The 18,837-nt window shown below is 46.1% G+C and overlaps 1 protein-coding gene across 2 annotated transcripts in view; it reads right to left on the reverse strand.

Moving 5' to 3' along the window:
* Positions 1-18,341, reverse strand: part of FRZB (frizzled related protein) — a 49,192-nt gene extending 30,851 nt beyond the window's left edge. For both annotated transcript variants that reach the window (XM_053286645.1, XM_053286644.1), the window contains exon 1: positions 17,195-18,341. In XM_053286645.1, the coding sequence (XP_053142620.1) occupies positions 17,195-17,657 (463 nt within the window). In that variant the 5' untranslated portion in view covers positions 17,658-18,341. The remainder of the gene's footprint in view (positions 1-17,194) is intronic.
* Between the last annotated feature and the right edge of the window lie 496 nt (positions 18,342-18,837).

Below are 18,837 nucleotides of genomic sequence, written 5' to 3' on the forward strand. Positions count from 1 at the left end.
GGGATCCAGGAACAACACAGACCTCAGACAGCTTTGAGGGCAATGGAGTCAGAACTGCCTGGTTCTCCTGCCACAGGTGGGGTGGGGGTCCCAGAAGCAGAGGGTCACTCAGAGTCGGGCTCATAAGGTCTTCCCATCCTGCCTCATCCTCTGAACTACCCACCATGTCCCAGTGGGGGGGTCGGGGGGTCCTGGATCGTGAGTCATGACACCAGAAGAGTAATCATGTTAGCCTTTTGTAGCAAAATGAAAAGAGTATTGTCATTTTAAAGACTCACATTTATTTTAGACTCATATTTTGTGGACTAGAATTCACAAGTGGGTCCGTGGTAGCAAGTATGAATTGCCTCCTTTGCTAAGCAGGGCCTGTAACAGTCTGTACTTGAATGGGAGACTACATGTGTGAATACATACAAACAAATACATACACGTGTGAGCACTGTAAGATATTCCTCTTAGGGGATGGGGCTAGTCTGGGAAGAGCATCTGCATGCCTGCAGCCAGAAGGTTCCAAGTTCCCTCCCTGGCAGGATCTCCAAGATAGGGCTAAGAGAGACTCCTGCCTGTAACCTTGGAGAAGCCGCTGCCAGTCTGTGTGGACAATACTGAACTAGATGGACCAATGGTCTGACTCAGTATATGGCAGCTTCCAATGTTCCTAGACCATGAAAGCGTATGTTAAAATAAATGTGTTTTTTTTAATGGCATGACAAGTATGGCTTTTTAAATGTGTTGATCAAATTTCCATTTAACTGATTACCAAACTAATTAAATTTTAAATGTGTTTGCCTTTACCAAGTCCCCAATCCAGAGGCCTTTTTGAAGTGTAAGAGCTGGCACAGACGATACCGTCCTGGAACCCACAATTAGGGAAGAGTCATACCGAGGGCATGCCCATTAGGATATTAGCAGAATATGTCCCAATGCATTCTCAATAGGTCCCTTTATCACAGGGGGGAGTTGTTCATCAGAACAGCTGTCTGTTTGCATCTGCAGAACTGGCAATTGGACTGCCAGCAGGCCTAAGGTAATGAGGCCACATCCCAGAACCCAGGTAGCAAGGCAGGTTTTAGAGAGTTGGGTTTAGACTCCCAAGAAGAACTGTTGAATCAGCAACAGTCACGCTAGATCTGAGGGCTTTTATACTCTGAAGGGGCCATGTCCTTTCCTGCTTGGTGTCATGAGCCCAACCCAGCAGTCATCCTTTTCTGGGGAGGATGAGGAGAGTTCCGGGGATGGGGCATCAGAGTGGATCCCAGACCCCCTTGGAGTCACTGTTTCTGCCATGCCCAGAAGATACAGCATTGCCCTTATCCTCTGAATCTGAGGTCTCCGGCAACTCTCAACCCTACCTAGAGGAGCCATCCCCTGCTGTAGGAGCCGACACCTGCAAAATAGGTCCTGGCCTCTTTAAGCCTCTGCAGTCTCTGGAAGGTTGGGGAGGGGTCTGAGACAAGAGTCCTGGGTCTGCACTATATACTGTATGGCCCGAATCTTGAGCTTTGGCTAAAGCAACTTTGTTGTGAAAGTGCACTTTCATATTCCTGTAGCTTGGATTCCTGGCTTTTGACCCTCTGCTTGTATGACTTTGCCTGCTCCTGATATTTTGATCGCTGGTATGACATGCTGCCTAGGAAAGCCCTACTGTTGAGGAGATCTCTGAGGTGGCTTCATTGCCCACTCTCCAGGGAGACTGATTATGGGGCAAGCCCTGAAAGGCATCTATGAGCTTTGCCTCCTCAGCTGGAACTTGGCCTGGGCTTGGCACTGTCTCCTCGCCAGGGCAGTGTTCCCTGTAAAAGAGGCTCCCAGATGTTGTTGACTACAACTCCCAGCATCCCCAGATGCAATGCCCTTTGGCTGAGGATTATGGGAGTCAATGACACATGGGAATATGCCATACTGGGCACACTGCTCCTGGAGGCAAAGCGAGCCACCTCTATTAATTCAGTAATCCTTGCAAAAGCAAGAAGGTCACAAGAAGCAGGATTTCCCCCCCTTGTAAGCTCTCCCTCCCAGCCGCTCAGCTGGCTCCATCCCTCCCTTCTTTTCAGTGATAAGTCAAAACTGTTCTTTTTTTTAGCGAGCTGTTGGGCAGGGGGAATGAGCCTGCTTTGTGTCTTCTGTTTTTTGCCGTTACAGAAGAATAGCCCTGCTGGATCAGGCCCAAGACCTACCTAGTCCAGCATCCTGTTTCAGAGTGGCCCACCAGATACCTCTGGGAAGCCCACAGGCAAGAGGGGAGATGTAGGCATGCCCACTCTCCTGCTGCTGCTCCCTTGCAACTGGTATTTAGAGGCCTCCTGCCTCTAAGCCTGGAGGCAGCCTAGAGCCATCAAGACCAGTAGCCACTGACAGACCTATCCTCCACAAATTTATCATTGTTCCTTCTATTTTAATATTTTTTGTGGTTTTTAACATTTGCATGAGCTGCCTTCAGGTATAAATAACAGGGCCTGCATTTTGAAATCAACCCACCCTGCAAGATGGTACAGTATCATTATACCCATATTCCAGATGGGGAGGGGGCTGACTGTGGTGTGCCAAACCAGTCACTGAGTTCACACGTGTGGCGAGAGCCTGGCTCATAGCTTACTCCCATTCTTAGCCATGGCACTACATCAGTTTGTGAAATTTTTGAGTGAGCCTATTTAAATATACATTTTATTTTGCGGGTTTTATTCAGTAGAGCTCATATAATGTACTTTGTGGTCTGGGCCACCACTTTTTTCACTCTAGCTACAATTGTCATTATACATTTGTGAGCCTGGGTCAATTGAGGATCTGCCTGATTATTTATTAGGTGTCTTTGTGTTTGGATGCTGCCTGGAACCAAATGGTTATCTCCTGTGTTCGGCAACGTTTCTCCTGTCTCCATCATTGCTAAAACTGTTTTGCTAGTCACAGTCAAAAGACCCAGAAATCACCAGATGTGTGGTATGTTTTGCATTGGCTGTTGCCAAAAGGAGGTTGCACACAGTGAAGGCTTTGGGGATATTACTATCTGTGGATTGTGTGGATCATTTCCATATTATTACAAAGGTATACTATGTGTCGTATTTTAAAGCATACTCACACTTGAGTCTATGTATTCTAGTTTTGCAGATGATCCATTTGGAACTTCCTTGTGTAGGTTAACACTTTGAGAACTTTGGTTCTCTTTTTAATAACTCACTCTGATGTTAATTTTAGATCCTGGAATAGTGGGGAAATGCTTGACTAACAACAGAAGGTTGCCGGTTCAAATCCCCACCGGTATATTTCCCAGACTATATCAAGCAGCAGCGATATAGGAATGTGCTGAAAGGCACCCTCTCATACTGCGCGGGAGGAGGCAATGGCAAAACCCTCCTGTATTCTACCAAAGACAACCACAGGGCTCTGTGGGCGCCAGGAGTCGACATCAACTTGGCAACACACTTTACTTTACAGGTTGAATCAGGAAGGCCCCATTTCTGAGTCACTACATTATCCTATCCATAAGTGCTTCCTCACTCCTCTTATTGGCCTACGGAATAAATTTAGTTAACAAGGCTTTTGACCCTTACTCAAACTTCAGTTATTCCCTATGGCAATTACAAGGAACACATTCAAAAACGTTGATAAAGTGGCCTAAAGAAAAGGCCTACTCTTCTTATAGCAAAGGAATCACTGTCCTCCTACTCTCTCCAAATAAAACGACTGGGCTTCTCTTGTGACAGCAAGCTGAAAAAGGTGAGATCTGATAGAGCAAGGCGGAATAAAGTTACTCTAAAAGAAGGTGCTCTCAACTCTTGGCCTTACCCAGCTCCCACGCATGTGGTCTTAGAATGATGCCCTCCTGAGTTCAATGGGAGTTACTTCCAGATAAGGATGTCTGGATGGGATTACAGCCTGAATCACTTTAAATAGTGGAGATGATGCATTATTACCCCAGGGGTTGAGAGTGAAGGGGACACTGATTCACTTTTTGAAATGAAAAGGGAAATATTAAAAGGTGCTTTATTCCTTATAAAATCACAAGCTATCTCATGCCATCACCAGTGTCTCAAAAGGTACCTGTACTGAGGTTTAGGTGATACACAAATATATTTAATCAATCAATCCACTGGTTAAAAGGCCAGTAAATAATCAACCTAAATATTGTTTACCCAGTTGATGACCAAATATGATGTAATTAGAAAATACATCACTTGGGGAAAGTGCTCTAGAAATACCAAGCATGCACTGCAGACACACCTATTCTTATTATAACTGCATGACAAGGTTTCACCTGCCAAAATTCTGTCTTCTACACAACAATTAAAGCCCTGCTCCTCCTCCGTGACCAATTGCCCTCTATGCAGATACGCGATTAGCACACTAACTCGCACTGTCAATTCTGCAGAAGTGATACAGTCCAGAATTCAGCTCACCGCCACTGTATAACACACAGAATGGCTCCCAGGCAGGGTAGGCTTCACACAATGGCGGTGTCAAGGAGACACAAGAGGGAGCTTTCTATGATCTGAGGACAGTCCATTTGGGAAGCCACATTCTGGCCACCAATGAGAGTCAGGTTAGACGTTCACAGGAAGTGACTCTTCTGCCCCCACCCCACCACCATTATCCTTTGTATTTGTATAGCATTTTTTACGTGTGCGAAGCACTTCACAAGTATTATCTTGATGATATAAAGTATTATCTTTCAGGGTGAATTTGATTTAAATCGAATCAATTTAAACCACGATTTAAACCACGATTTAAATCACTAGTCAGTAAGACTAGATTTAAATCATGGTTTTCTACATAAAGACTCATTCTTGCTGGTATAATCTTAATATTTACAACCAGATGAGGGTTTCATTTTTGGTCCTCTTCTAGATAGAAAAATTGCCCAAAATAATCACATGATATTGTGAACGGATTAATGGAATTCATTTACCAAAAAATTTAAACATTGCATATATATAGCCTCATGCTACATAATTAAAAACTAATCCTTATTTCACGATGAATATCTTTGGACTATAATGTATCTTAAATAGGAAACTATCTTTAGATAGATTTTTTCCCTCAAAAAGCATTTTATTTTTAAAAAAATCTGATTTAAATTTAAAAATCCAATTTAAATTTTAAAAATCCATTTTTTTCCATTAAAAAAAAAATCATTGATTTTTATCCACCCTGTTATTTTTGAAACCACTCAGCAAGACCAGGATTCTTAAATTTGGATCCGCAGCTGTTGCTGGACTACAACTCCCATCATCCCCAGCCACACCGGCCAAAGGCTATCGTGGGAGTTGTAAAACAATGCCACCTGGGGACTCAAGCTTAAGAACCTGCTGTAAGGTGGTATTATCCCCCTATATCGCAGCTGGGGAGCTGAGCGTTGCTTGAGATCACTAGTGAGTTCCTGGCAGAGCCAAGATCTGACAGGGGGAATTCTGGTTCACAATTTAGTCTTTAAGTCACTGTGCTACACCAACTCTCTACTACTACTACGAATATTTATATGCTGCTTTCAACATATAATGTATACATGTGATGTGATGTACATATCCTCTACATCAAATAGGGCAGCAAGTGGCAATTCTCGTCATGCCCCATGGCATACAGGGAAGTTAATTCCCAGGTCAAGGCAGAAAGGTGGTAGAAAAATGTAAAAAATAACTAACTAAATAAATTTATTGCAGCTGGGGAAGATGGGAATTAAGCTGCAAAGCCTCAAGTTGGCCTCCCCAGTCTCTAATGTGGCCCTCAGCTGCAATTAAGTTCCATTTTATATTGCAGTCATACTACGGACAAAACATTTCCTATGAATTTTCAATACTTCCACTTTCAGAATCTAATGGCCTAACCCTAAAGTATGCCAGGTTAGGAAATAACTATTAGGAATGGGCATCTGCTGAACAGCACTGCAAACCACAGGATCACAGGAGAGACACCAGGCCACCTTCACGGGCAAGCAGACTGGAGCAAATATTTAGAGGCAGTAGCGGCCAGTACCAATGAGTTGGGTGGTGGGGGTGGCAAACAAGCAGCAGCTGAATTCCCTGATCTCTCTTCCCTGACTGCCTCTCCCACATGTGCTGCTTACCCCGCCTCCTGGGCAGGTCATTCACCTGGTTGCTTGAGAGAAGGGAAAAAATATGTTTTGGAGGCAACTGAGCAAATGACCAGCCCAGGAAGCTGGGGGCGAGGGAAGCAGCCAGGGCGGGGATGGGGAGAGAAGGGAGGTCAGGGGATGCAGCTGGCAGCTGCTGCTTGTTTGCTCCCCCCCCCCGCCCCACCAGCATCCCCATCCCCATCCCCGCTCATCAGTGATCCTGGTCTACAATCCCTGCAACAAGAGGGGGAAAGAATAATTCATCAAAAAAAAATTTCATTGGATAACGTTCTACAGTATGACTTGTCAGTTGTTCATGAGAAAGAAAATGTGGGCTGATAGTTCTCCAGCAACAGGCTCCCTTGCTCTTTTCCCTGGCTCACTCACAAGTAGCTTTGCAACTCCAATAAATCTATTTCACAACTCTATCTTCGGCAGGGTTCCGAAGATAAATTCATTTTGGGCACAGAGGGAGATATGCTTGGAGGCCCTTAACTCACTACACTTCCCCTAACCCAGCATGCACAGAAGACCATTAATCTTGACTGCCACATCAGGTCCCAGCAAGGCCTTTTCCATTGATTCTAGGCATATCTTGGGGCCTTGTCACATGCTGCTCTCATTTGACTGCTAGGCATCCCTGGGGAGAGCTGGAGGCCTCCCTCAACTGTCCTGAAGTGCCCTCCTCTCTGGGGATGCCTAGTAGGCCTGTGCAAAGCTTAGTGAGCCTATTCAGCTTTGGCCCAAAACAAAGCACTGTCTGGCTGGAGTCAGTGAAGCAAACTGCATCAAACCTTTCATCCCTCTGAAGCTTTGCATCATCGCTGCACCCCCTTAACAATATGACTTACCTGGCAGTTGGCAAGAGACAGGCCACTTTCCTATAACTTTGTTCCCAGCAGCTAGGGATCAGGCACCATCTTCTATAGTTGTACTTAAAACTACTCCCTGCAACTTATTTTCACCAGAATCCTAAGTATGATGTAGGTGCTTCTGAGAAATGGAGTGCTTTATGAGACCGCAGCAATATCCACAGCCTCAAAAGACTACAACTCCCAGGCACCCTCATCATTCCCAGGACTCCAGGGAAAGCAAAGTGGGGGGGGGGGGGGAGAGATTTTAAATACAAACTCTGGAAGAGAATGCCTGCTCCCTTACCACTGGGAGAAAAGATATAGGAAAGTGCCCCACTTATTGCCCCTGCCCAGACATGTAAGTGGTATGTTTAGGAGAGGGGGGCCCCTAAGGATTGGGCCCAAAGTGAAATGGGGATCCCTCCAAAGCAGTCCCTGAATTGAAGTGGGGCTGCTTCATACAGTCCTAATGCCTAGCAATCAGATGAGACTGGTACGTGTGACTAGGCCCCTAGAGATCTAACTAGGGCCGATCTCTAAGTTACAACCGCTACACAGAAACCCCTTAAATAATATCTTTGTGGCACTGTTACTGCATAAGCTATATGCAGAAACCATGCAGTTAGAGTGATTTTCTCGCTCTACTCTAATGCCCCTATAATGTTGCTGAGAAGCCCAAGCTACATGATGGTGCCACGGTTGAGGCTACAGGCCCTTGCATCCTCCCTCACCTACCTCCTACACATTCTCGTCATATCTCATGATCAGCAGTCTGAAGGGCCTACCCACCGTGGCCCCTGCTACAAATGTCCCAGGCTCCCCCTCTACATTTCTGGAGGTGCAGCTCCTGCATGGCATCCAATCTTTGCACCAGCAACCCTATTGACCACTAGGGGCTTTATGTATGTATGTATGTATGTATGTATGTATGTATGTATAAGTATGTATGCATGTATGTACGTAACATATTTTTATACTGCCAAAAACATACGTCTCTGGGATAGAAACTGCCAGTAAGGGCATTCCCTCTTTTACTACACTTTCTTTACTCTGCTTCTCCTTTGTTAGTCTGATAGTCTCAGGTTTCATTCTCTCATCTGAACAGAGGCTTCCTTTTTCTCCCGTCCAACTTCCTGCATGTAGCTAGCAGCAAGGCATGCAGGCTTTCTCTATCTCCCTGATAGATTTCCTAAATAAACTACTTTATCTGGAACGTTAACTTCATGTCGGTGGGCAATATTAATTAGCAGTGCTCTCCTTACCTGTGCACTTCCACTGCAGCTGGGATAGAAAAAGAAGTCTCTTTCTTGGCACAGAGGCCAAACCCTCGACTCCGTTTTGAAATGTAGAATAAAAATATTTCATTCTACTTTTAGTAGGTGAATTTTTATTCCATTGGGGGCAGAGAGGGGAAAGATGGCTTCTACATAGTGGCTGGAGTGTTTGTTATTAAAAAAAAATTTTCAAACTCCAGCATTTAGAATGTCATCATGTTCCCATTCAGTGAAAGAAAGCGTTCATGGATTTCATGCTGGAATCCTTCAAAGAGGCTATTGTGCTGCTTGTGGTCCTCGGTAATAGGTAACTTTGGGGCAATTTGACAGAAACGACTTCTCTTCAGTTTGGAGTGTGACTGCTGTTGAATGGCTGCAGCCCTGCCAAGCCTCCCTCAGTACAGATCTGTTTTTAAGGCCCTTTGGAAAGCATCTCTGCACTATGGAGGATGGAGCTTGCAAACGCTTCAATATGAGACATTCACAAACTCCCTCCTCACTTGGGCACTCAAAACCACTTGCGCTGAAACCTTCCCAGCAGGTATCAGCCCAGCACAGCTGCAACAACAGTCTACAGTCTGTCTATAGACAGGCCCGGGGAGATGGCTGGAGTCTGAAGAGCAGATGTCAAAATACAAGGCAAGAAAGAACCAGAAACTGGGAATAGCTGGAGGAGGGAGACGGACCAAGCTGGGACATTCAGGCAGAGAAAACTGTGAAGGCTTCAACAAGACAGCAATGCCTGATGTTTCAAATGGGTCAGAATCCAAGATGGCACTATAAGGTATTGGTGGAAGCTATGCAAGAACAAGCCATCATGCAGTCAGCTGGTACAAATATAAGCTGATAGGGCAGAGAGCGATCTATCACTGTCATCTGCCACTGTGGGACAAGGGTCAAACTAGGCCCAAGGTGACCTAGGTTCAGATTTCTGAGTGATCTTGGTCCAGTCACCAGTTCTCAGCCTAACCTACTACAAAGGAAGAGAAAAACCTACAAGGAAGAGAAAAACCATGTATGGCACCCTGACAGAGTTCCCTCTAATTTTTTTCATCTGTGTGTGGAATGAGTTTTGTTCTGGGTGGCAGTATCAAGGCAGTATGTGCACATGTGCATTCAGAATGGGACCTTCCTGATTCAGCCTGAGCAGGATCTAAAATTAATTGAGCTGATATTTTTTAAAAAAACACCCTGTCAGCATGCGCTTATGCACACACCTTAGAGGGAACACTGCACCTTGAGCTCTGCAAAGGAAGAGAAGGATAAAAATGTAGTAAATACAATAAAATATGAGTCCTGTTCACATGCTATGTTTAACACTTATACACAGATCTGTACATAGGTACAGTTATTAACACGTTATGTTCAATGCATGTACAGAAGTAAACTTCCTATTTGTACCATGGATTGGGGGGGGGGGGCTGTATGCAGGTTTACTTTTAAAATGAATGCAGGTACAATCATTCACACAGAAATGTCTGTACACTTGTACAACATAATGTCTGAACAGGGCTTTGAAGACATGAAAAAACAAGGTTGCAAAAGAAGAAGTGCAACCTTACTTATCCATTTTATACTTTTGAAGAATCTCCTATATGTCCTTACTCCCTTTCCTCACCTGGCCATTTTAATAGCAGGATGTCTTCATGTGGCTGTTCTGTATTTCCCAAGCCTTAATTCAGAATGCTATCTTTGCAAAATACACGTATGAATCCGCAGGTTTTGCACTTTTTCTGTTTCCTGAATTTTTATAGCACTTTAAGACACTTTGGCAGATGGGTAAAGACAGCATGATTGATTGACTGATTGATTGATAAAGCGATTCATTGCACAGATGAATATCTTGTGTGCAGGGCTTTGCATTTCAGGCACCAGGTAAAGTCCAGAAAAGATCAGGCACAGTAATGTCCCATTTGAACCAATGGCACTTAAGGACATATTTAGATGCTTAGATCCCATTGATTTCAGTGGTATTCAGTCAATGCTCCCACTGATTTCTTCAGTGGTATTTCAACATTGCTCTGGTTGCCATATAGCATCCTACTGGTTCAACTTAATTGTCTGTCAATATTATGCAGAGTTTTTGAGCAGTGTTCCAAGGAACACTGAGGTGCCTTGCCAGCTTTTCAAGGCTCTTCTATAAGTGGACCAGTACTGGCGGCCAAGCCTCCCTGACAAACACCTTTTCCACCTTTACTGATATTCATTGTGATGCACAGTCTCAATGTGTCTTCAAGGGTGCACTTCCCATTCCCACAACTCTGGCTCCTATAAAACTAGTGAGGACCAACCAGCCTGGCTAGCAATCTACATGAACTGGGTTTACCCTCTCCAAAAAAAAATAAAAGACCCAGAATCCTCTGCTCTTGAAACTTAGATGTGATAGCAAGAGATCTCTGACTAGATCATCTCTGTTGTTTAAAAGAATGAATAGCAGTTGTGCAGGAGGAGAGCAGCAATTTTGATCAGGACTGTGGTAATAATGCAGGGACAGGAAGAAAGTTAATTTCCCCCTCCTGTGCTAATTTTCCAGTGAAGACTGTCATCTTAAGCTGCTATTTTCCCCTAGGGGAAAACTAACGTATACCAAACAAAGAGGTACCTGGGTGATTTTCACACAGGGCTTTTAGCCTGCATATCCTCCAGAATGGAGGGTGTGTGTTCACATATCAGCCAGATTTTCCCTGAAGTCCCTGCGAGCTATCAGGGAGCATTTCAAACACGATTTGGGTTTTCCATTGTGCATTAAGAGTATAGCCTGATTTATATTCAGGGTTTTAAAAAAAAAAATCCACTTTTTGAAGGGGGGGGGGACAACTTCGCACTTGCAGAAAAGCCTCATAGGAAACTCTGCTGTGTGAAAAACACTCTGGAAGCTTTCTCCCATGTGGCAAACAGCAGCTTCAGGCAACTGACTTGCCTCAAGAAAACAGTGCTGGGAAAGAAAAGCAGAGGGGAATTCTCAAAGACACAGAGCAAGAATGCACAACTTCAGCCCTCCTCCAGCTGTTTTTTGTACTACAACTCCCACCATCCCCAGCCACAGTCAGGGATGATGAGACTTGCAGTTCAACAACAGCTAGAGGGCCAAAGATGTGCAGCCCCAACATGGCACTAGCACACCAGGTTCAATCCACCCACATTTGCCATTCCAGGTATATTGGATGTAGAGAAGGCCACAACCAAAGCGGCATCTCTTCGACTAAGCCCTAACTAAGCTGTCAGTTCAACAGAAGCAAAAGCTGAAAATAGATCCCAACCAGCCAATAGTCTCTTCTCCACTATGTATCAAAAAGTGCCCTTACTCCCTCACTCTCTCTATCAGATACTTCCACTATTTCTATTATGAATATTTTTATACAACTTTTCAACAAAAGTTCTCAAAGTGGTTTACATAGAAAAACAAAATAATAATTAATAAGATGGTTCCTTGTCCCCAAAGGGCTCACAGAGTAAAGAAGTACAATGTAATATCTTGGACTGAACCAAATCGATCTTAATACTGCAAAACCAAAAATGCTTGCTATAAAAGTTATTATTGTGCTGGAGCACATAATAGAATTATGGAACAAATCCATGGGCAGGGCATGTTAAAGAATAACACCAAGGTAGAGTAGTGAATACACCAAAAAGGTTAAAGAAGAAATAAGGGAAGCGATGAAATTCATTGGCTATTGAGTGAAGGTGAACTTTTACTCTTTCCCTCCCATTATTACTCACCATTCCTATTATGTGAGAGTGGGAATTTTTACTGTTCCACTCTGCTTATGAGATATTGGGGTTTTTGTAGCAGGACTGGTTGACACTGAAACAGGATTAGCTAATTACTGTCAGTTTTGCTGAGTCATGATGTTGAAGTATTGTACTCAAGAGCACGTTTCAATCACCACTGTATAGCACTGAAGCTGATGTGTAACATCAACATATTTGCTATTTTAACATCTGTTTTGTTTTATTTATTTGCACATTAAAGAGGTCCTGAAAAAAGTTTATTATTGTGCTTTTATCAATGTAAAGAACAGACTGCCCATCAATAATCATTAATTACATAACTGCTGTTTTGATGATAAACGTTGGTAACTTTTTTGTTTTCCCAACCACGCTCCTGAACAAAATTTTGTGAAGTTTTTCTCAACCAAATAGACGTCTCTTTTGAACCATTTCAAAGTTGAGATTAAATGCAAGGAGACATGACAACCAGGCACACGACAACTCATTTTCTGCTTCTGTCCCTTGGTTATGCTGCCTCTCTGATGCTATCCTGCTGGCATCTGGAGAGCACACGGGAAAGATCAGTGCCATCAAATGACACCAATGCTACCAACACCAAACGAAGAGCAAGGAAGAGGCATCTTCTTGACCACTTTATTCTTCTCTTGGTAGAGGAGCAAAAGAGCCTCTTTGATGGCTGCTCTGTTCTGGGGAGATCAGGGGGATCCCTGTCACCACCAAAGGGAGGAAAGTCACCACATCCCTCTCTGCCTGTGGTGGCATCAGCATTACTGCCACCAAGGGAAAGAGGCATCCTGTCAAGTCGGGATGGCTGGTACCAAGGCGGCAGCTTCCTTTCTTGGGCACAGCCCTGCCTCTGGACAGTCCTACACTGCTACCCTCCCAGGGATCCTGCAGTCCACTCCATGGACTTCCATCCCAAGCCAAGCAGTGCTTGCATGGAGAAAAGGCACTGAGGTATAAGGGAGTGGGGTGGGAATGTGAGCCTTTTAAAATTATTTTCTCACCAACTGCAGCTGATAATCTGATATCCTTCTATGAGCCAGCACTTCTGTTGCAAGAAAAGTGCATGATTTTCTCAGCACTGAAACAATGAGATACTCTCAGTGCAAAACCATGGGATGTTCTCCCCTCGGAAGTTAGCACATTTATTGTAATACTGAGACCAGAAGCTGCATTAGTTTTGAGGGCACCTATCCAATAGTGCCCATGAAATCAATGCTTACACACAGCACAACATAGGGGCCGGCCTTATACAGCATCAGACCATTGGTCCATCATTCTCAGTGTTGTCTTCACAGACCGGCAACAGCACTTCTCCAGGGTTTCAGACACAGATTTTCCCAGTCCTACATGGAGATGCCACATCCCTTCTGCATGCAAAGCAGATGCTCTTCCACTGAGCTATGGTCCCATCCCCCTATCTTCCCCCCTCACACATTCAAACATTCCAGACATTTAGGTTAGCTTTTAGGAGTGCCACTAGATAGATAGATAGATATAGATATAGATATAGATATAGATATAGATATAGATATAGATATAGATATAGATATAGATATAGATATAGTGGCACTAATATGTGCCACTATATATTTCAAAAATAAAGCAGTTAATGCCAGCTCTCCCTCCCTGCCTCTGTCACCCATATCAAAGAAACACTGTTTCCCCTTTTTTGTTTCCTTGCCTGTTCTTTTGAAATGAGCTTCCTTGCGTGGAGAATTTCCCCCAATTTTTAAAAGGTGCAATATCTCCTGCAGTGAGGCTGCCTTTTCCGCCCTATTCATACAAATTACATGGGGATGGGAGGGATATCAGGCTGCTGGTAATGCACATAGGCTGGTGCCAATTATGAACTAAAGAAAAAATACAGGATTTTTTTTGAACCCTCGGAGGGCAAAAGCTAATCTGACTTTAAAACGTGTGTATGTCACTTCCAACTGTCCTTTAAAACAGGACTGCACAACTTCAGTCTTCCTGCAAATGTTAGACTACAACTCCCATCATCCCTATTGGCCACTGTGTCTGGGGATGATGGGAGTTGTAGTCCACTCAGAAAACAGCTGAGGGCCAAAGTTGGGCAGCCCAACTTTTAAAAAGAGCAGTCCTTGTGAGGGCAATGTGAAGCACAGAAGCAGCAGGAGGAGGAGTGCATAACCCTTTCCCTGCCTGCTAAGGTACCTGCTACCTCCCCTGCCACTTTTCTCCTTCACAGGGCTCCTCCAAAAGCTGCTCCCAGCTTTTTCCTGCTCCTCCAGGAAAAGAAAAAGCCTAGTGGGGGTGAGCTGCATGCATTTAGCCTAGTAACGCCTAGTTCAGTCCTGGAAACTGTAGGTTAATAATTATGAAAAGCCACCTTTGGATTCAGTGAACATTCTGTTGTGAATCACAAACCCACTCTAGCAGTTTCAGGGCTGAAATCATCAATGATTTTCTGACCTCCACTGAGTTTACAAAAGGATCTGAAGCTAGGGAGATGAAAGGAAAATGCTAGATGGACACAAGAGATGTAAAAGACAGCCCACGTGTGCTTTAGAACGAGCCCACAGTTCTTGGACGCTACCATATCAGACTGTAGATGCGAGGTCACAATTTTCCCCACAAAGGGGGGAAACTCCTCTACACAGCATGTAAAGCCTAGGACTTTGGCATCTAGTTTTCTATGGGCAGGTTCACATGACCCGCCTCAAGTCAATTAACCAGGGAAATGGGGGGAAGTAAGTAACCAGCAGCATGTGCTTCCGGTGGATGTGACATCTAAATCCACCCAAGTCCGGTTCCAATACTGCCACCCAACTTTCTTCACCAGACTTCAAACCTCGGTGACAGAAAGCGAGCAAATGTTGGTAATGCAGCATGGGAATAGGACCCAGGCAGGTTCAGACATCATGCCTGCTGGGAGTGAATGCTGCTGGTTACCTACTTGTTCCCTACATTTCTCTGGCTTACTGACTTGAGGCAGGTTGTGTGAACCTATCTTATGTGAAAGAAGTTTTGTTCTGAATACAGGAATACCTTTGGCTATATGATCCCCAGCTGCAAACAAGAACAGGCCAAAAAGAAGTTTATCGGATTTGCATGTGATTTACGTTTTGTGTCGATGGCATCTTAGAGTGAAGCTGCAATGAACTGCATTGGCTACATACGAGGTTGCATTATTCTACAGATCGCTGGTTCACCTAGCTCAGAATTGTCTACACTGACCAGCAGCAGTTTTCCCATCTCTACCTGGAGATGTCAAGGACTGAATCTGGGACCTTCTGCAAGCAAAGCAGATGCTAAGGAACAACTAGGGCAGAGCTGCTCTACTTTGGCCCTCCAGCTGTTTTTGGACTACAGCCACAGTGGCCAGTAGTGAGGGATGATGCGAGTTGTAAGCCAACATCTGCAGGAGGGCCAAAGTTGAGCAGCCCTAAACTAGAGGAAAGGCTTCAGGACAAGTAAGATTCAAAGTGGGCTCAGGTGTACCAAGTGAGTGAAGATGATTGCCAGGTATTCTTTATTTTAGAAGAGATCATTTATTTTGGCTATATAATCTGGTCACCCCCATCTCAAAAAGGATATTACAGAGCTCGGAAAGGTGTAGAAAAAGGGAACCAATATTACTGAATGACTGGAGTTCTTTTCCTACATGGAGGGTTAAAGCAGTGTCTCAGGCATTTACGAGAGAAGCTCATAAAATGATGAGAGTGATATGGCGAAAGCTGAGGGGGGAAATTCTCCTTCCATAACACTAGTACTCGAGGTCAGTCAATGAAACCTATTAGCAGTGGCTTCAAAACAGACAAAAGCAAGTACTTCTCCACACCTCATATACTTAATGTATATAATCAATAGCTATTAGGCAGAAAAGCTAAAGTGCCAAGTTCAGAGGTGGTATTCCTCTGGATACCAGTTGCTAGGGGTACAAGCAGCAGAGGAAGGCTCTTGCTTTTATGCCCAGAAGCATCTGGGTGACCATCACAGGACACAAGATGCTGGACAAGAGGGAGCCTTCATCTCATCTAGCCAGGCTCCTCCAAGGTTCTTACATTTCTATAGAACAGGAGTTCTCAAACTTTAGGTTCCCAGATCTTGCTGGACCGCAATTTCCATCATCCCCAGCTTCAGTGGCTGGCTGAGGATGATGGGAGTTGTAGTCCAACAATATCTGGGAACTTAAGTTTGAGAACTCCTGCCATAAAACATAATGCGTGTCCATCTCCAGACAATAAAGAAACTTTCTTCAGAAGCACTACTTCTTTTTGAAATGTTCATCTGATAACCTTAGGTGACAAGAAAGGTTGAAGAGACAGCATGAGGAACTGGAAAAAGGAGCCAGAAGAAAACATGATTATTGAACAGGCAGAGACTAGGATCACCTCATTTGAAGAAAGATGCTGGGCTAGAATTATTACCAAATTCAGATAAGATAGGGATTAATGTTTAAGAAGAAGGGTTGGCGTGCAGTCATCTATCAGGGCAGCTAGGAATGGGGAATTCAGAGGTGATAGGGCTTGCTGGGATGAGAGATTATTATTATGGCTGTGGGGCGTTGAGTAGAGGAAAGGGTCAGCCGATGGAAACATGGCCAGTTTCATAGCCCTTCTGGTTTGAGTTTGCTAGGATTAGTGAGGCCTACTGAGGGACGGGGTTGGGGGGGGGGAGTGGGCAGGAGGGTGAAGTGGGCAAGGTTTAAGGCCTCACAGAGATTTTGGATTGGGGTTGTGATTTGGTGGTTAGCACAGGTGGCCAGGGATGACTGGAAATGTGAGAGGCTTACCTGAAACTAAGTGGGGCTAAATGAAGAGAGCAAACAGGGAGGAGAGACAGCTTGACCTCAAAGACCTTTGGGCTGGATGGGCCCAGAGTAGAGGGAGTCAAGGGAAAATATTTACCTGAGACTAGGTCAGGTGGTGGAAAAGGCTGGCATGCTTGAGAGGGACCAAAGTATAGCTGCTAATGCATCTTATTGCATCTATATCCCACCTTTCTTCCATGGTGGCCTACACCGGGTTGCCAAGCGGCTTCCCATCCAGGGGCTGCCCAGAGCTAGACCTGCTTAGCTTCAGCAAGGAACGAAGCGTCGTCAGCACGTGCCCTCGGCCATGCCCTGGGATCCTGGGCTGGGTCACAGCAGCAGGGGAAGTTGGCAGGCTTCGGAGGGCTTCGGGTTAGTGCCTGAAGGCATGCTTGGTGGCGGCCGGCGGGGGATCTGCGAGGGTCAGGGCAGGGTGACGGGGGTGGGGCTGGGAGCGGGGAAGAGAAGGTGACGGCCACTCACTCACCGGATCCCTCGGCAGTGACGATGGCCTCTGGGGAGATGCAGACGCCTCGGTCGTAGACGGGCAGCTCGTCGCAGGCCAGGCTTTCGGGCCAGGCGTGGCCGTACTTGATGAGGACGGGCTCGCAGCCCGCCCGGGCCCTCTCGCAGACGGACTTGCAGGGCTTGATGGGCTCGTGCTGGAAGTCGATGGTGCAGATGGGCGCGTACATGGCGCAGAGGAAGAAGAGCAGGTCCGGGCTGCAGTGGACGCCCAGCAGCCCTTCGAACTGCTCCATGGCCAGGATGGCGTTGGCCTGCGTGCTGTGGTGCAGGTGGTTGGGCATCTTGGTCATGTTCCAGGGCAGCGACTTGCAGAGCGGGATACGCACCGGCTCGCACGCCGCGCCCTCCGCCGGCGGCGGCGGCGCCCAGCTCGCCAGCAGCAGCCCGGCCAGGGCAACCAGGAAGGCGGGCGGCAGCAGCATCGCCCCGGAGCCTTCACCCTAGCAGCAGCCTAGCAGCAGCACAGCACCCACACCTCCCGGGGCCAGCGATGGCGCCGCCGCCGGGCACTCGCCTCTCTCTCCTGCTGCCCCTTCTCTGCGGAGGGACTCGTCAGTGGACTTCCTTCTTCCCAGTTCCCGAGTCGGGGACCAACGGGAGCCAGATATGTTCCTCTCAGGCGAAGCCTGCTGCAAGGGCTGCGGGAGGAGGGGCGGTGGAGAAGGAGAAGAAGGAGAAGAAGAAGAGCAAGGAAAACTGACTGTCCTCCTACCCCCCCTCCTCAGGTCCAGCGCTGGATCGGATCACACCCTAGGGCTTGCGCGCTGAGGCAACTTTGTGGAGTGCCCAGAGCTGCGGGAGCGGGACTTGGGGAAGTTTGGGGAAGTTGGGGAGGGGCGGGAAAGAGGGAGGGGGCTTCTGATGAAAGTCGCCCTACTACAGATGGCAGTTCTGTTCTTGCTGCTGCTGCTGCTGCTGCTGGCTGGACAGGCAAGACCGGCTTTGCTTCTGTGTGGCTAGATCCAGCTTTTTTCACTTTCCCACCTCCTGGCCAAAGAGGCGCAGCTCCTCCTCCTCCTCCCAGAGCTGCCGTTCTCCTTATCCCCCTCTGTTCCCTCCTTTCTTTTCATATGCAAGGGAGGAAAGGGGCGGGTGGGGAGCAGGGAGGAACGAGATGACCTGAGGCTGCATTAACTTCCATCAGTATAAGACACTGTTTGTCTCCACCCCCTGCCCCTTCTGTTTATCCCGCTGGAAAGCTGCAGGCTCTCAGTTTTGTGTGTGCTCTTGTGTTTCTTTTGGATCTGCATAAAGTCACATAAAAGTAAGCATTGTGAAGCAAGTTGGGACTCCGAGGTGGCGGGCAGGACACCCACACACCATGCAATGAGCATAAATCTGAAAGGCAGGAGGTAACCTGTTCCGTTTGTGTGTTTGCTTTGTTTTTGTTTGCAAAGAAACCTGCACTCTTTTTCGCTCAGAAAATCAGAAAGGGGGTGGCAGCTTTTCTCTGCTCCCGATTCCCTTCCTTTCTGCCTCAACAATGCACGTCGAGCCTTCTTTTTTCAGCCCACCACCAAAGTTGCTGATAGGCTCCGTCTCAACCCGGCAGCTTTTCTCTGCGAGAAAGAGGCTCTCATTGTCCTGGCGATCCCTTCCCCC

The sequence above is a fragment of the Hemicordylus capensis genome, chromosome 1 (assembly GCF_027244095.1).
Source record: "Hemicordylus capensis ecotype Gifberg chromosome 1, rHemCap1.1.pri, whole genome shotgun sequence".
In the NCBI taxonomy this organism is placed as follows: domain Eukaryota; kingdom Metazoa; phylum Chordata; class Lepidosauria; order Squamata; family Cordylidae; genus Hemicordylus; species Hemicordylus capensis.